Genomic DNA, 17868 nt, shown 5'->3' on the forward strand with positions numbered 1-17868 from the left:
TCTATAACTTACATCAGATGTTATGTCTAGGGTAAGCACCGTGGATTGATGACGTTGTTAAATTGGTTAGTAACTTGTTATTTTGAAATCGGTTTGTAACTTTACGTCTACTGTTATGATTCAAACTCGGGTTTGGATACTTCACAGGCAATGGGCATAACAAAAGAGACATTCGCCTCGTCGATGGTTCTTTTTATTACGGAAGGGTGGAGGTACTTAATAACGGAGAATGGGGAACGGTGTGTAACGACTTCTGGGACATAAATGATGCTCGCGTAGTTTGCAGACAGCTAGGCTTCCAATCTGCTTCTGCTGCCTACCATGGCGCCTACTATGGCCAAGGGTCTGGTCCTATCTGGATGGACAACGTGAATTGCTCTGGATACGAAAGTTATCTTTCACAGTGTAGTCATAATGGTTTTGGTAATCATGATTGCAGTCACCCTGAGGATGCTGCTGTTCGATGTGAGGGTGCGTACATTTTTGCCGTTCAGTGAAAGAACACTAAGTTGAAAGGATTATTATTGAAATTTCTTGCACAATTACCTACTGGTAGCTTACCGTCTACCAATTTTATAATTGAATAAAATCAAGAGCCTAACATACAGTACTCTCCAAAGCCCGGTAAACGTGAGGATATGGTGTGATGCAGTTTGGGTTAAGTAAGATCGCTTTTATCCGATCCGTTTCGACGGAATGAAGCAGGACCTGAGAACAGAATCATTAATATTTGTATTATTACAATACGATAGAATGGTAGTTTATCTTTCCGCCACCTCCATCGGTGATCTTTAATTCTGCATATCATTTGAAGTTTTATATGCCCCATGGACAGAAGTGTAACATTAACGCATTTTCACTTTCAGGTGCTCTGTTAGAAGTATTAACTTGTAATTTCGAAAACAGTTTCTGTGGATTTACTCAGCCAATTGACAATGATTTAAACTGGAACCAAAGTGCCTCTGATTTTAAGGAACCCGGGCCTTCCCTGTTTGACCACACATATGAAACACGTAAGCCTCTTGTCTTTATACTGTCATTAACCTACACAATATAAAAGATATTACTGACCAACATCATCATTTAGTGCTCCGCAAGTGTATCACCGAGGGGACTAACTGTTAGAGTCAGGAAAGAGAACTAATATTGTTTGTCAGTAGTAGTATAGTGTATGGATAGCTGTTTATAGTAATCCTATATAGTGTTTGTTTTCCGTAGCACTATTGTACATTGTTAGTTGTATATAGTATACCTATAGAGTGTTTGTTTGTCAACAGTCCAGTTCATGGGTAGCTGTATATAATAGCCCTATATATTGTTTGTTTGTCAGTAGTAGTATAGTACATGGGTAGCTGTATATAGTATCCCTATATATTGTTTGTTTGTCAGTAGCAGTATTGTAATGGGTAGCTGTATATAGTATTCCTATATATTGTTTGTTTGTCAGTAGTATATTACATGGGTAGCTATATAGTATACCTATCTAATGATTCATTATACCAAAGATGAACCAGCTCGTAGTTTTGGGGAGGTCTTAACTTAAACAAGTAAATATTAATATGATAAAAACGGACATTAACCAAGTATCTTGATGAATGTCGAGATAAAATGGAGTGGCAAAACTATTAACGCGGAAACGAACAAAGAATATAGTATACGGTAGTGTTATAAGTATAAGACTTTAGAAAAATCAGTGTAAGCCATAGTTTATAAAACGTTGAGTGGAATGGTGTGAACACTAAGGATTGCTGATCCTGAATAATGCAGACAAGCAGAAGTTAACGGTACATCCTTACATGGTTTACACAGTATCATATATATTGCGGCTACATGGTGTTTGATGGAATAAGCAATTAATCACATAAAATTGTGAGGTAAATTAGTAACTAAAGGTGAAAAGCATCTGACATGCTAAGAATTACTTTCTTAGGCCTAAACGGTAAAAATATGCATTCACAGCTGAAGGTCACTATATCTACATCGAATGTAAATCTGGATTGACTGGGGATAAAGCACGGCTTCAGAGCCCACCATTTCTACCTGATGGCATTTACTGTGTGGAGTTATACTACCACATGAATGGTAAATCAGTAGGCTCTCTGCATATCTATGCCCAGACCTCATCTCTTGGAAACGCTGTATGGTCCGTGCACGGATCAATCGATGACAAGTGGCATGTGGGACAAATAGAAGTCATCGGATACGCTACGACTCAGGTAAGATAAGAAACCAAACAACGTTTTTGCACACCCTTCGTTACTCGTCCTCGGATTACTGTAATGTTACTGGTATTCCATGCATTTGTATGTACCACTCCTAGTGCAAAATGATGTACTCGTTGCTTAGCTAAGAACCTTGTACTTATACCAAGAGAAATTATTATACGTGTACTCGCAGTAACCATGCTGTTGTACTCGTTTTACCCTTTCAAATGTGTAGGTCATGAGAATAATTTATAGTGTTATCTTTCGGTTTATGCCGATAGTTTGGGGATGAAAATATTGCCAATACTCGTTATCAACAATTTAGTATGTATAGGCCTACATAAATAATATGTAAACACTGAACCGGTCTGGAAATGTTTCGGTAAGACGAACGATTGTTCATCTTTCAGGTTGTGTTTGAAGCAGTTCTCGGATCTACTGACACTGATGTCATTGCGATAGATGATATTAAGATTGCAGCTGGTAAATGCAATCCAATTGACGCAGATGTTACAACTTCGATCATGAGTAAGTTACAACATACCAAATGAAAGAGATCAAGTGTATACACTAAGGTAAAAACCAGGGCATTTGTCTAGATTGCGTAATATTTAGCCCTTATTCAGTTAAGAAAAGAAACTCAAAAGACAGAAATATGATTCTGACATGTAAAATAATATTTAATGAATAAAGGAGCATGCATGTCAAGAAGTATTAGGTATCATCAGGGATGATCTCATTGTAGACTCAATGAAGGCTTTAAATCGGCTAAATAAATTAGTATTAAAATCAGGTTATCCAAAGAATCACATTAGACTTATATAACCCAGTATATGTCAAGGTCTCAAATGACACAATTCTCTTTCAAGTTTTTTTTTTCAAACAGCAATTAAGATAACATATTTGCATGTACGTTTACATATGTCAAACCAATTTACAAAAATAATATATTTTCTGCATTTTGCCCTTATGTGCATTCTCCTATCATGTATATTCTAATCTAACATTCTTATAGCAACTGGTGACTCTTGCTACAAAGGCCTTCATAGCCTATATACATATATTACCTTCATAACCTAGATACATATATTGCGTCGACGCAAACTTCATTATAGCTTTTAACGCTCCTATTCCGTATGTTGTTAACTTTCTTAGTCCACTTTGCTGACTTTTGTATAATAACATACCACTGAATAAAGACTAAAGAATTGGTTAACGTATTTCATCGTTAATGACATAAGCCTATAGTTTCAAAGTAGGCCTACGGGTAGGCCTAAATGTAAAGATAAACAGAAGACAGAGCTACATATATATGTACAGCGGAAGGGACAATCTAAAGCAAATTTGATGAGCGTAGGTGATTTGATCAGGCAATTGCACGCAGCCCTCATGTATTTCTGGTGGACGAGAGAGTTGCTAGAAGAGCCGGGGAACTAATATCACGTGTAGGTATGTATAGCTTTACTCTGTATCTCTACTCAGGTAAATAATGTATTGTACATTATATCATTTACAGTGTTAACAAGCGAAAAGCATTTTGTGAAAGCACAGCCAGGGAGTCAGAGACAAAAAAGAACAAAATGAAAGTAAATATATAATATTGAAAAAATAGCGAGACCGTATCACGTCGACGAACTTATAATACATTGTTGTCAAAACTTGGTTTTAGGGACATTTTTATTGTTAAAAGATAATTTTATGTGTTATTTTTGGTTACTTTTATCTCCAGAATCGATTAGATTTGATAAAATTCCTTGTTGTGTTATTGACGATTCTCTCACATGCGGTAGCGGGACGGGATAACTATGTTTTCACAATAATCCGCTTTTATGAAAGTACTTAAGTGTCTATATTTATCATATATCCGTTCCCTGGTTTTATTCGTTAGTCTGACCGTTTGAAATATAGTTATATTACGAGAATTTGTAGTGGAAATCACATTTATTTTTTATAGAGAAACATCCTCACTGGAGGTAGAGCCAATCAAGTCAACATGAAGTGAAAGTAAATATACTGAAATAGATAAAATGGCAAGTGAGCTATAACTTAATTCAGTTCACCGTATATTTTATATGACTGTATATTTTATATGTTGAATTGGAAAAGAATGCTTACGTTTATCCTTAAATCTACTGTGACACCATTTCAATGCATGAAAGGATTTTTGTACTGACTATGGCGTAACTACCCGTTTAATGTCGCCGTCTGACGTCCGTAGGCCAGCGAAGCGGCCATATTTTTGGTGTTGAACTAACGCCACTAAATCAAACGGACCCCATGTTCTCTCAACTGGGCCAAACTATTAGCGTACAAGTTTAATAATCAGATGATTTTATTCAATTCCATACGTCTTAAATATATCTCTTTCAACGTTCTCTCCCGATACCCACCATAAATGGGAATTAACGAAATACGGAACTAACGAAATCCTGTCCTCAACCGAGAAAGCCCGCAAGAGCTATATATCCGGGAGTCTAGAGTTGCAGACAGCAAAATTTGCTTAAGCAAAGACAAGCCATGGTTGGGCGTGGAGGAATGTGGAATGTTGACCCATTACTATCGTTGAACCAGGGCCCTGTTGCTTCTATAGTACGCCACGGTACGTGTATAGTGCCATAGTTGTAGTACAGAATGACATTAATGTTTATACGGTTAGCAGCATGACGTATACATGTACGTCGTTCTCAGAGCCTATATAAGGTTATTACTTATAATATTACTTATAAAAGTATTTCAATCCATGACATGTACTGAGTCTAGCGCAACATGTTTCAATGTAATGGCTGTATTGTTCTTCACTATTACGTATTAATGTTATGACATTTGCATGCGTCCGACTGTTTGTTAGACCAACGTTACTGTTTGAATTTCACTACGCTAGATCTTTGCGAATGGGTTTAAAGTTTGGCACCGTCATAATTGTCACCTGATTATTGACTTCACAATAATTTCACCACACCACCCCACCTATACCATAGCCCAATTTGATCGCAGAGATTGACCCGGAGGCTTTAATGTTGTAATATATTGGTTATTAAACTTACCGAAATTTGGCCATGGTCGGAATAGATGTATTTCCTAATAACTTTACAAATTTGACTTTTTTATTGTTAATGTATGGGTTTTCTTGTTTTTCTGCGTACTTCCTGATTGCTCTGTAAGTTTGACAGGATAATTAACATTGATCGGTTATAAAATAAGATAGAAAATAACAAAACTGAAAGAAAATAGGGTAGCTTCTTCTTAAAAGTAATAGCACACAAAACACACATATTGAAAAAATTATTGGTTTTCAATTCGATAGTCTTCTATTTTTTACTTCCATTTTATCTTTTCGTTAAATCAATGTCTATGCTACACACTATTAGTTTCGTATTATTGTTTTGATGTTATTAAAGATTAATCCAATTTATGAACAATGCTTTTCACTAGCCTAACATTATATCAGAGTTCACCATCTCACGTATAGAAGTTTCAGCGAGAGGACCTATGACCCCGTATTTCTGAACAACAACAACTTTCTTTAAACATCCCGGATTCACCACTGCAATAGTTTAATTACGTTATGACTGCAGACCCAAATTTATATCGTGTGATAAAATACAGCTAGGAAAAATACAAATAATACCAACAAGTAAATACATGTAATTGTGACATGTCATCTTATTTAATATTCAGTTCTGACACTTTTGCAATCAATGTTATTGTGAAAAAGATCAATCATGTTTTGATATTGAAATATATAAAAACAAAAATCTTCGTTGTATGTTCAGCAAATCACCAATGGATCATCTCTTTATATGGATACCCTTAATGTGAATACAATAAAAGAAACTTCAACTTCAAGCCTATGAAAGTCACATAAATTTAATATATGTAAATGATGTTAATGTGTTGCATATTAGAAAGGTTTGATGTAAAAAATTGGTTTTCCAAAATTAAATGATGGACACACTTCTGCACATTGAGTAAAAGTTAACAAATTGTGTAAGTTAATTTGGAATATTTACACATAAATCGGTTTTTTATTGGTTCACTGAGAGACAATTAAGTACACGACAACAAAATTAATTGATTTGAAATTATTCGCCAAATTTTGTGAAATTGACAACAATTCGTTATCATTTTAAAAATTTATTGAAAGATTTATTGTTTGCTTCCAGTTGCGTAATCTTCAGTCTCATTATCGTCGTCACTTTATCCTCACGAAGTTCACCCATTTATACCAATTATATGTCATAATTCTGTATATAATACATGGTTATGAGTAGATTATAACGTGATTACATCATGAGTAAGACATCAAAATAAAATAAAACCATTTAAAATTGTCCTTAAATTTCAAGATCCACGTCAAACGACTGTTGAGCTGATACATGCAAACCACAGCACTATGATTCAACCTTGCGTTTGTACCTAGTTAAAAATCAAATTTATGATCTTAATGTGCCAAAAAATTCACTTTTGCATAATCTATGTTATGTAAATAAAAAGTTGTTAACATTTGTTGTTGGAGGGGGTTTAAGGGGAATTTATGTGATCATTTTACCCATAAGACCCCGTGTATCAATAAACAGAGAAATAATATGTAAGGCATGGAAAAAATTTGGCTGCAATTTCCATTTTGCCCCAAACTGTTAAAACGAAGAGATTAATTAGAAGTGATCAATTTCTCATTTTTCTACAAAATGTTAAAATGAAGAATTTCTTCTGTCAGTATTAATCATTTTGCTGCAAATTTTTAAAACTGATGACATTTGATAAACAATTATTTTGTCATTTTACAGAACAATGATAAATTCCTCATTAACTACAAGGAAGTTGTCTTTTTTTAATATATAAACTGAACGATGATTAATTTTGTTGAGAATTGCTACTATACTTTACAAAGAGACGCCATTGCAAGGAACGTCCGAGTAGTATGCCAGTAATAATTCTGTTTTTTCCATCTGAAATCGACTTTACGTAACTGCACTAGACTGAGGACAATTCGTATGGTTTCTCCTTAAATATGAACCTTGGTCTTCGAAATAACTGGCAAACTAGCAGTTCCACAATCACAAGAGTGATTAGTATTACGAGGGAAACTGCAAATAGGGTATTCAGAAGATTACTCGAAGAACTTTCTTCATCAAACTTCAAATCAACATCCTCTGTAGTATCATCAAAGAAACCTGCGAAAGAAGAATGACATTTCAGTATGCGAATTCTGATCCAACAATTGTTCTCTTGGTAGGCTAATGGTATAGGTCACATTTGTCATCTTGGTAGGCCAATGACGTAGGCTACAATTGTTCTCTTGGCTGGCTAATAGTGAAGGCCAGAATCGCTACCCAGCTTACCTGTCATTTTATGAGAGTGTACATATTTCCATTTATAAAGGATTACATACTATTACGTACTTTGTTTTTAATAAAGTTTTCGGATAAGTTGAAAACAATCCCTTTCCCTCCGTTTTTTGTTTTGATAGTCATTTTTGTGATCTTAAAATCTCATCACCCCTTCCTTTTCAGCTCTTTCTAAAGGGACAAAATCTTATTGACGGGCTCTCGTTAAGTGTAAACAAGCACGCACGCAATAGAAACTGAAACACCCACAATTGTTTTCTTTTGAGAACCTATTTCACTTAAAAAAATTCTGACAGTTATAAATACACAACAGAAGCCAAAACTTTCCTAACTATAACTTTTGCAAAGAGCATTATTACATTGAAAACGTATTTTCGTAATATTACCAACGGTGTGCTAATTTGGCGAATGTTGTGAGATAATTTTTGGCGAAAACATTTCAAAGTGAATTTTCGTATTGTAGGCGTAAATAGCGGAATATTTATGATAATTGAATCAAGAGATATGATTCGATAACTAGAAATTTCAGTTGAGTAGATTACCTCCATTCAAACAATTTCCGGATGTCACCCGGATATCATCTATCGCGATGTCGCCATCGTAATTAGTTCCACGAACACCTTCAAACACAACCTGAAAATAACGTAACAGATTAACGTCTACAAAGAAAACAGTTGAGACGTCACTGCTTGATTTTTAGACGACGTTGTGAGTTCATAACATGCAGTTATGTTTCAAACAGTGCCGAAATGTATGAAGAAATGTTTTACAAATATTTAATTAATAGCTAAGTACGTGTTCATTTAATGAAAAATCTCTGGACGTGTAATTTTGTATAGTAGCACCTTGATTTGAGTTATATATTCAAAGGGATTTGGTATTAATATCCCCTTCCCTTTGTGTGTAATATATAAAACTTTCAACAATTTCCAGTTCTAATCATTGAAACCTTTCGTTTTTAAATGCGAATCTTAAAACATAGTCTGATAAAGTGGTCTGTAAACCTGTACACTCACGGCCCAAAATCTTTCATGAGGAGTAACCCACGACCCTCCATTGAAACGTACATCCCTCAGAATCGATGTTTGAAACGCATGAAAGAAAGCTCTGACTCTGGACATAATTGCTAATAATTTTCGTTGGGTTGCACCCCATTGTTTCCGGAGTGTCGGTCTAATATTGGTACCTAATAACATCACATTTTTCAAAACATAAAAATCGTCGTAGGACCATACCATAGTTCTTAACACATTTGAACTGCACGTATATAACTGATCAATATCAAACCACCCGCCATGTTCACAATAAGGAATGGTATTGCATACTTACCTTGGTTGTTGGGTGACCAAATTCCTCCACCTGTGCTCGTTTCCATTCTTCACCTTGCTGGCCGTACATCGACCAAATAGGACTACCGAGGGATGATGTACTGGCATAAACATGCAAAGAGCCTATTGAATCACCATACATGTGATAGTAGAACTCAATGCAGACATAGCCGTATGCTCCCAGTGATGGGCTATGGAGGCGTGCTTGTTGTCCTTGCAAGACAGGAGAACTGGCCTCGATGTAAACGTAGTGACCCAAATCTGTGGTTAGGATTCATTGTTAATACGGAGTTGTACAAATACATATTTACCTGGCTAATTTCTGTTATTTGCATAGCAAGGTTCAAGTGAGAATACGATAAAACGATGTATGTGTAGTGACATTGACATTGACATGTCATTCAATAACCCTTACTCAAGCAGCATTGAATGCACTCTCACTCAACGGTGACCGCATGCTCCAGCGACCAAGCTCAATAAGAAGCCCTGGAATTCTGTGTGCAAGTTCCTTGTACAACACTGTTGTGTGAGAACAGCATCACTGACTACCAGAGACTACATCAAGTAAGTTGTTATAGCCACAGCTCTGTTCTACAGTACTAACCTCAATTGAAAATTGTGACACAACCTCAATCCTCAACAGTATGCAGTAACAACTATACGATGTAAGAAATTTTGCAATAAGACCTATAGTGTTATACGACTCCTTTCTTTATGCAAGCCAATACGACCGGTTAATGCATTACGGAAACCCGTTTAATATACATTAATTTCTTTCAAGGAGTTGTAGGATCAATTCTAGCTTTCAAAGGCAATAAAATGTTGACAAAATAACGGAGATTGACAGACATTAACATGTTTACGAGTGAAACATGTTTTTCTCTTAATACTTATCGAACAAAAGCAATGAATCAGTGTCACTCGTTTAATTTGGCTAGTAAGACAATGGATCCCTCCGTGGTAACATCCTGCTTCAACATATGTACCCTTAAGTACTTGACTAGCATCTGGCAATCTCTCTCTCTCTAACGGTAGAGTGAGAGACCACCCCAGCATATAACATTTTTGTCTTCCAAAAGCTGGATCATCTTTTACAAAGCAAAGCAAACGCTTGGTGTAGTTATATGTTGATATAAGAAAACACCCATCCCGCAATTAAAAACCCTTAAAAAACACTCCCTCTGCTCAGTATGACTCCTCCCCGGGTCGGCGGACCTTAGCTCCAGAAAACTGAGCACTACTTTAAAGAAATGCTTGCACGGACATACCGTGAGTACAGTCTGAATCACAATCCGTTGGCAGCAAGTAAAGAGAAACATTGCATGGCTGCTCAATTAAGTTTACTGTAGTAAATATATGTGCTGTTTGCGTATGTTACTCTGTATATAGACTGAGGTGGGGAGGGGTGGGAAGTGGGGTTGAAATATTCCTGTCCGGAGATAGATTCATATTAAGGGGGGGGGGGGGGGGAAGGGTTCCATCTAAATCATCTGTTAAGAATGTATTTTTGTTAAGATCTCTAACACCTGAACACTAATGTTAATGTGATATTCAGTGTATTCAATTGTAGTATTAGTTACGAGATCCGTTACCTGTTTATTGAGTCAATAGAATACTTTCTGTTACTTACAGTTTCCGAATGTGTGATCGTAAGAAGGCCCGGTGTAATGAGAATGGGTCACCCCATTGTGCCTATTCCAGTCAAAGTTATCTGTGCGACTTTCCTGAGTATAACCACAGAAGTCTATCTCAAAATCGCAATCTAAGGTGCAATTCACTGTAAAAGAAAAAATCTTGTTGGTTAATCTCATTCTTGATACAATTTAACTAAATAACAGTAACTTATGAATGGTTCACCAATGTTCATTTGTCACTGACAATTCCGACACAAATTGGCCTCAATTAAAAAAAATATATACATAGAGAAAATAATCCACTTCATCAACATTTTATGAAGAAGATCAAACCGTTGAATATAAGGGGGGGGGGGGGGGAGTTGTCTCAAATTGGGTTACTCGATCAGGTGGGTGTGAGCCGTTACTTGTCTCGGTTACTGCCAGTCTATCGATATTTTTATTAAAGCTTACGGTATTCCAAAAACAATAAAGGGAACTAAATGTATAACACGCCCGTTTAGATACCAAACATTCAATAAATGTTTCATGGTTCAAGGTTGATATGACTTGACGCAATGGAATTCGGGATTGAAACTTATGAAATATGATTTAATCAATCACTTATCATAGTACAAAAAGAAACGTTCAAAAATGTTGTCGAACGATCTAATTTTACCAGCAGCTCTATGTTAAGTGTACTTGAAATGTTCAATGTCCTGTTATCTGCAACCAAATCATCAATTAAGTCGGTCATAATACAAGTATACTATTCAACAGTGTCACTGACGAACCTTCCGGTGGCGCTGTTACAAATGCAAAGCAGCTTCCCGATGTTATCCAAACATCGTCCAGTGCAATGTCTCCTGTATCACTAGATCCACGGACACCTTCAAAGACAACCTAACAAATTAAAACGATTCATTGATAAGTTAAAATTTAGATAAAGATCCGAAAGGCTACAGGAAATAGATTTCCAATGAGTGTATCATGTTTCGTTATAGTCAAAATAACACAATGTTAACATAAATGTAATGTAATGGATGGATGTGTCAATATCATATATATTGCTGACAAAGTTGATATGAATGTTTTTAATGCTAACGATAGGATAAGAAGTAATATAAGTTCCCGTAACTGTTGCCTTACATGGGTCGTCGAAGATACGTCAAATTCTATTTGTCCCGAATGCCACCGGTCACCCTGCGAGCCATATGCTGACCATGAAGCGCTTCCTAGAGAGGAGGTCTCGAAATACACATGCAGAGAGCCTACTGTAGCCCCATACATATGATAATAGAATTTCACACAATAGGTACCGTGTGTTACTAACGACGGACTATGAAGGCGAGCGTGATATCCAGGTATGCCACCACTGACCTCCATGTAAACGTAGCAACCCACGGCTGTCAATTTAGAGAGGAGATGAAATATGTGGGGTTAAACCATCAGCCAAATTATTACAATTTATGAAAACTTTAAACGATATGTACAAGCCGTGATCAATTGGTATAGACATGAGAAACGATCTGTCGATAACTTATGAAGAGATGAATTGTTCCTGAAATCATTGGGCATGAATGGATATCACTTACATGTTCCAAACGTATGATCCACTGAAGGTCCCGTACCAGACGAGGTCGTTGAGCCACTGTTCCTTGTCCAGTTAATATCGTCATCATTTGCTTGAGTAAAGTGACAAAAGTCTGTTTCGAAATCACAAAAGAAAGTTTCCTCCACTGGAAGTAAAAAAAAACAGTTAAATTATTTATCTATCAGCAAGTTTGCGTTGCATTTGTTGTAATTAAGCCTATAAGTGTGTGTTTGTTTCCACAAATATTTGAATAGTGTAGAATTCTATTGCAGTAACGGTTGCATTGGCATGCGTAATGGTTTCGGAAGGAACGGACGGAGTACAAATAATAATAATAGTACATAATTTTTATATAGCGCCAAACAAACTATGAAATAATTCTCGTAGCGCTTAACAAAGTAATAGCAATTATAACATATATGCTTTGGTGAAGAGATACGTTTTGAGTGCTGATTTGAAACTGTTCACAGCATTGCATATTTTTATATGTTCTGGAAGTGAGTTCCACAGGCACGGTGCACTGGATGTGAACGTTCTCAAGCCGTAAGTCTGTGTTTTTACTCTAGGGATGAGTAACATCAGTGATGAATTGGAGCGAAGTGAGCGTGTGGATGATGCATGGTCGGAGCTGAGACAAGTTGGTGAGGTAGCACATATTTGGATTGGGTAATGTGAATCGACTACTTAACTTAACTATATAATCTATTGTGAATTCTTGTTGGGGATATTTTTGTCACTAGCGATTTATGTATCTTTTATATATCAACGAAGCACCAATAACTGCTTACTGAGCATTGCTTGTGAAATATGTGAGGATGAAACTATATATTTACTAAAAGAAGTTGGGAGACAATTAGTGTAACGGTCAATTGTATTCTTTCCAAATTGCTCTCGTCTGGGTTATCAGAATTTAAGAGTCCTAGACACTTGAACGAAATCTTCACCAATCATCAACACTTAAAAGTCACACCACATTTAAATGTATATATTGTATTGGCTAATATTTATTGTGAAAGTTGATGTGTGTGAAGTCTGCTACACGTCCATATCCCCGACTTTTGCACACAGGCGACACATCACTTGATGGAGTTGGGCAGTACATCTTACAGCTGGACTCATTAAACTTTCCTTTCCATTCACCTTGCCTGTCATTCATATCAAATTTGAAATTGCAACCCAACATCTTCGAGATGGCCGCAGTTTCCGTTCCAATATGAGAAAATGGGATATCCAGATTCGCGTGACTCGATCAAACGAGTGTGAATTGATTCATGTCTTCTAATCTGGTTGTTTGGTAACTTTCAAAACCATCCTGAAAACAACCATCGTTTCTCTGCGGGAGGTGTGTTGAAAGTTTATTGATGTTGACTAAAGTGTATTCGTAAAGGACAGCACTAAATGTAAAGCAGCATACAATAAGTTGCAAATTTACTATATCGATCTATCAGTGCAAATTGTCTTTGCGTTTCGGCGATTCTACAATGACCTGAATTAAACCTATCGGCATTTCATCCAAAACGTTTTATTAAATATTTTGTTCGTTATCAATAACTTATGATCATAAGAAAAATAGTACCAGTGAACAATGTCGTTGACAAAGCAGTAGTAGTACGATAGTAAGATGGCGGCGGTACAAATGTACAGCTTCCCGATGTTATCCAAACATCGTCCAGTGCAATGTTTCCTGTATAACTAGATCCACGGACACCTTCAAAGACAACCTAACAAATTAAAACGGTTCATTGATAAGTTAAATTTGATAAAAAGATCCGGTAGTCTACAGGAAATAGATTTCCAACGAGTGTATCATGTTTCGTTAGAGTCAAATTAACACAATGTTAACATATATATGTAGGCCTAATGGATGGATGTGTCAATATCATATAATTGCTAAAAAGCTAATATGAATGTTTTTAATGCTAATGATAGGATAAGAAGTAAGGTAAATTCCCGTAATTGTTGCCTTACCTGGGTCGTCGAAGATACGTCAAATTCTATTTGTCCCAAATGCCATCGGTCACCTTGCGAGCCATATGCTGACCATGAAGCGCTTCCTAGAGAGGAAGTCTCGAAAAACACATGCAGAGAGCCTACTGTAGCCCCATGCATATGATAATAGAATTTCACACAATAGGTACCTTGTGTTACTAACGACGGACTTTGGAGGCGAGCGTGATTTCCAGGTATGCCACCACTGACCTCCATGTAAACGTAGCAACCCACGGCTGTCAATTTAAGAGAGGAGATGAAATCTGTGGGGTTACACCATCAGCCAAATAAATAACAATTTATGAAACTTTTAACGATATGTACAAACCGTGATCATTGGTATAGATATGGAAAACGATCTCTCGATTACTTATGAAGAGATGAACGGTTCCCTGAAATCATTGGGCATGAATGGATATCACTTACATGTTCCAAACGTATGATCCACTGAAGGTCCCGTACCAGACGAGGTTGTTGAGCCACTGTTCCTTTTCCAGTTAATATCGTCATCATTTGCTTGAGTAAAGTGACAAAAGTCCGCTTCGAAATCACAATAGAAAGTTTCCTCCACTGGAAGTAAAGAAAAAAGCAATTAAATTATTTATCTATCAGCAAGTTTGCGCTGCACTTATTGTTATAAGCCTATAAGTGTGTGTTTGTTTCCACAAATATTTGAATAGTGTAGATTTCTATTGCAGTAACGGTTGCGTTGGCATGCATAATGGTTTCGGAAGGAACGGACGGAGTACAAATAAAAATAATAATAATACATAATTTTATATAGCGCCAAACAAGCTATGAAATAATTCTCGTAGCGCTTAACAAAGTAATAGCAATTATAACATATATGCTTTGGTAAAGAGATACGTTTTGAGTGCTGATTTGAAACTGTTCACAGTATTGCATATTTTTATATGTTCTGGAAGTGAGTTCCACAGGCACGGTGCACTGGATGTGAACGTTCTCAAGCCGTAAGTCTGTGTTTTTACTCTAGGGATGAGTAACATCAGTGATGAATTGGAGCGAAGTGAGCGTGTGGATGATGGTCGGAGCTGAGACAAGTTGGTGAGGTAGCACATATTTGGATTGGGAAATGTGAATCGACTATTTAACTTAACTATATAATCTATTGTGAATTCTTGTTGGGGATATTTTTGTCACTAGCGATTTATGTACCTTTTATATATCAACGAAGCACCAATAATTGCTTACTGAGCATTGCTTGGGAAATATGTGAGGATGAAACTATATAATTACTAAAAGAAGGTGGAAGACAATTAGTGTAACGGTCAATTGTATTCTTTCCAAATTGCTCTCGTCTGGGTTATCAGAATTTAAGAGTCCTAGACACTTGAACGAAATCTTCACCAATCATCAACACTTAAAAGTCACACCAAATTTAAATGTATATAGTGTATTGGCTAATATTTTTTGTGGAAGTTGATGTGTGTGAAGTCTGCTACACGTCCATATCCCCGACTTTTGCACACAGGCGACACATCACTTGATGGAGTTGGGCAGTACATCTTACAGCTGAACTCATTACACTTTCCTTTCCATTCACCTTGCCTGTCATTCATATCAAATTTGAAATTGCAACCCAACATCTTCGAGATGGCCGCAGTTTCCGTTCCAATATGAGAAAATGGGATATCCAAATTCGCGTGACTCGATCAAACGAGTGTGAATTGATTCATGACTTCTCATCTGGTTGTTTGGTAACTTTCAAAACCATCCTGAAAACAACCATCGTTTCTCTGCGGGAGGTGTGTTGAAAGTTTATCGATGTTGACTAAAGTGTATTCGTAAAGGACAGCACTAAATGTAAAGCAGCACACAATAAGTTGCAAATTTACTATATCGATCTATCAGTGCAAATTGTCTTTGCGTTTCGGCGATTCTACAATGACCTGAATTAAACCTATCGGCATTTCATCCAAAACGTTTTATGAAATTTTTTGTTCGTTATCAATAACTTATGATCATACAAAAAATAGTACCAGTGAACAATGTCGTTGACAAAGCAGTAGTAGTACGATAGTAAGATGGCGGCGGTACAAATGTACAGCTTCCCGATGTTATCCAAACATCGTCCAGTGCAATGTCTCCTGTATCACTAGATCCACGGACACCTTCAAAGACAACCTAACAAATTAAAACGATTCATTGATAAGTTAAATTTGAGAAAAAGATCCGGTAGTCTACAGGAAATAGATTTCCAACGAGTGTATCATGTTTCGTTAGAGTCAAAATAACACAATGTTAACATACATATGTAATGGATGGATGTGTCAATATCATATTATTGCTGACAAAGTTAATATGAATGTTTTAAATGCTAATGATAGGATAAGAAGTAAGGTAAATTCCCGTAATTGTTGCCTTACCTGGGTCGTCGAAGATACATCAAATTCTAATTGTCCCAAATGCCACCGGTCACCTTGCGAGCCATATGCTGACCATGAAGCGCTTCCTAGAGAGGAGGTCTCGAAATACACATGCAGAGAGCCCACAGTAGCCCCATGCATATGATAATAGAATTGCACACAATAGGTACCTTGTGTTACTAAAGACGGACTATGGAGGCGAGCGTGATATCCAGGTATGCCACCACTGACCTCCATGTAAACGTAGCAACCCACGGCTGTCAATTTAGAGAGGAGATGAAATATGTGGGGTTACACCATCAGCCAAATTATTACAATTTATGAAAACTCTAACGATATGTACAAGCTGTGATCAATTGGTATAGATATGAGAAACGATCTGTCGATAACTTATGAAGAGATGAATTGTTCCTGAAATCATTGGGCATGAATGGATATCACTTACATGTTCCAAACGTATGATCCACTGAAGGTCCCGTACCAGACGAGGTTGTAGAGCCACTGTTCCTTGTCCAGTTAATATCGTCATCAGTTGCTTGAGTAAAGTGACAAAAGTCCGTTTCGAAATCACAATAGAAAGTTTCCTCCACTGGAAGTAAAATAAAGCAGTTAAATTATTTATCTATCAGCAACTTTGCGTTGCATTTGTTGTAATAAGCCTATAAGTGTGTGTTTGTTTCCACAAATATTTGAATAGTGTAGAATTATATTGCAGTAAATGTTCGTTGGCATGCATAATGGTTTCGGAAGGAACGGACGGAGTACAAATAATAATAATAATACATAATTTTTATACAGCGCCAAACAAGCTATGAAATAATTCTCGTAGCGCTTAACAAAATAATAGCAATTATAACATATATGCTTTGGTGAAGAGATACGTTTTGAGTGCTGATTTGAAACTGTTCACTGTATTGCGTATTTTTATATGTTCTGGAAGTGAGTTCCACAGGCACGGTTCACTGGATGTGAACGTTCTCAAGCCGTAAGTCTGTGTTTTTACTCTAGGGATGAGTAACATCAGTGATGAATTAGAGCGAAGTGAGCGTGTGGATGATGGTCGGAGCTGAGACAAGTTGGTGAGGTAGCACATATTTGGATTGGGAAATGTGAATCGACTATTTAAGTTTACTATATAATCTATTGTGAATTCTTGTTGGGGATATTTTTGTCACTAGCGGTTTATGTATCTTTTATATATCAACGAAGCACCAATAATTGCTTACTGAGCATTGCTTGGGAAATATGTGAGGATGAAACTATATATTTACTAAAAGAAGGTGGAAGACACTTAGTGTAACGGTCAATTGTATTCTTTCCAAATTGCTCTCGTCTGGGTTATCAGAATTTAAGAGTCCTAGCCACTTGAACGAAATCTTCACCAATCATCAACACTTAAAAGTCA

The 17868-nt window shown here is 36.6% G+C and overlaps 2 protein-coding genes across 8 annotated transcripts in view; one reads left to right on the forward strand and one right to left on the reverse strand.

Annotated features, from left to right (window-relative positions):
* Nucleotides 1-17868, forward strand: part of LOC139968636 (scavenger receptor cysteine-rich domain-containing protein DMBT1-like) — a 49258-nt gene that overhangs the window by 9758 nt on the left and 21632 nt on the right. For 2 of the 5 annotated variants that reach the window (XM_071972830.1, XM_071972834.1), the window contains 5 exons: nucleotides 148-471; nucleotides 867-1013; nucleotides 1960-2216; nucleotides 2615-2732; nucleotides 9304-10494. The exons of 2 other annotated variants lie outside the window; for them this stretch is intronic. In XM_071972830.1, the coding sequence (XP_071828931.1) occupies nucleotides 148-471; nucleotides 867-1013; nucleotides 1960-2216; nucleotides 2615-2732; nucleotides 9304-9410 (953 nt within the window). In that variant the 3' untranslated portion in view covers nucleotides 9411-10494. Of the gene's footprint in view, nucleotides 1-147; nucleotides 472-866; nucleotides 1014-1959; nucleotides 2217-2614; nucleotides 2733-3720; nucleotides 6252-9303; nucleotides 10495-17868 lie in introns of those variants that run through there. One more of the 5 variants, XM_071972829.1, reaches the window with a different exon arrangement.
* The window catches only part of LOC139968634 (MAM and LDL-receptor class A domain-containing protein 1-like), a 47096-nt gene continuing 35067 nt past the window's right edge, over nucleotides 5840-17868 (reverse strand). For 2 of the 3 annotated variants that reach the window (XM_071972828.1, XM_071972826.1), the window contains 13 exons: nucleotides 16909-17052; nucleotides 16464-16720; nucleotides 16077-16221; nucleotides 14503-14646; nucleotides 14056-14312; nucleotides 13664-13808; nucleotides 12089-12232; nucleotides 11643-11899; nucleotides 11288-11396; nucleotides 10511-10657; nucleotides 8882-9141; nucleotides 8095-8185; nucleotides 5840-7378 (listed from right to left, as the gene is read on the reverse strand). In XM_071972828.1, the coding sequence (XP_071828929.1) occupies nucleotides 7179-7378; nucleotides 8095-8185; nucleotides 8882-9141; nucleotides 10511-10657; nucleotides 11288-11396; nucleotides 11643-11899; nucleotides 12089-12232; nucleotides 13664-13808; nucleotides 14056-14312; nucleotides 14503-14646; nucleotides 16077-16221; nucleotides 16464-16720; nucleotides 16909-17052 (2300 nt within the window). In that variant the 3' untranslated portion in view covers nucleotides 5840-7178. The remainder of the gene's footprint in view (nucleotides 7379-8094; nucleotides 8186-8881; nucleotides 9142-10510; nucleotides 10658-11287; nucleotides 11397-11642; nucleotides 11900-12088; nucleotides 12233-13663; nucleotides 13809-14055; nucleotides 14313-14502; nucleotides 14647-16076; nucleotides 16222-16463; nucleotides 16721-16908; nucleotides 17053-17868) is intronic. The other variant, XM_071972827.1, reaches the window with a different exon arrangement.

The sequence above is a fragment of the Apostichopus japonicus genome, chromosome 6 (genome assembly GCF_037975245.1).
Source record: "Apostichopus japonicus isolate 1M-3 chromosome 6, ASM3797524v1, whole genome shotgun sequence".
In the NCBI taxonomy this organism is placed as follows: domain Eukaryota; kingdom Metazoa; phylum Echinodermata; class Holothuroidea; order Aspidochirotida; family Stichopodidae; genus Apostichopus; species Apostichopus japonicus.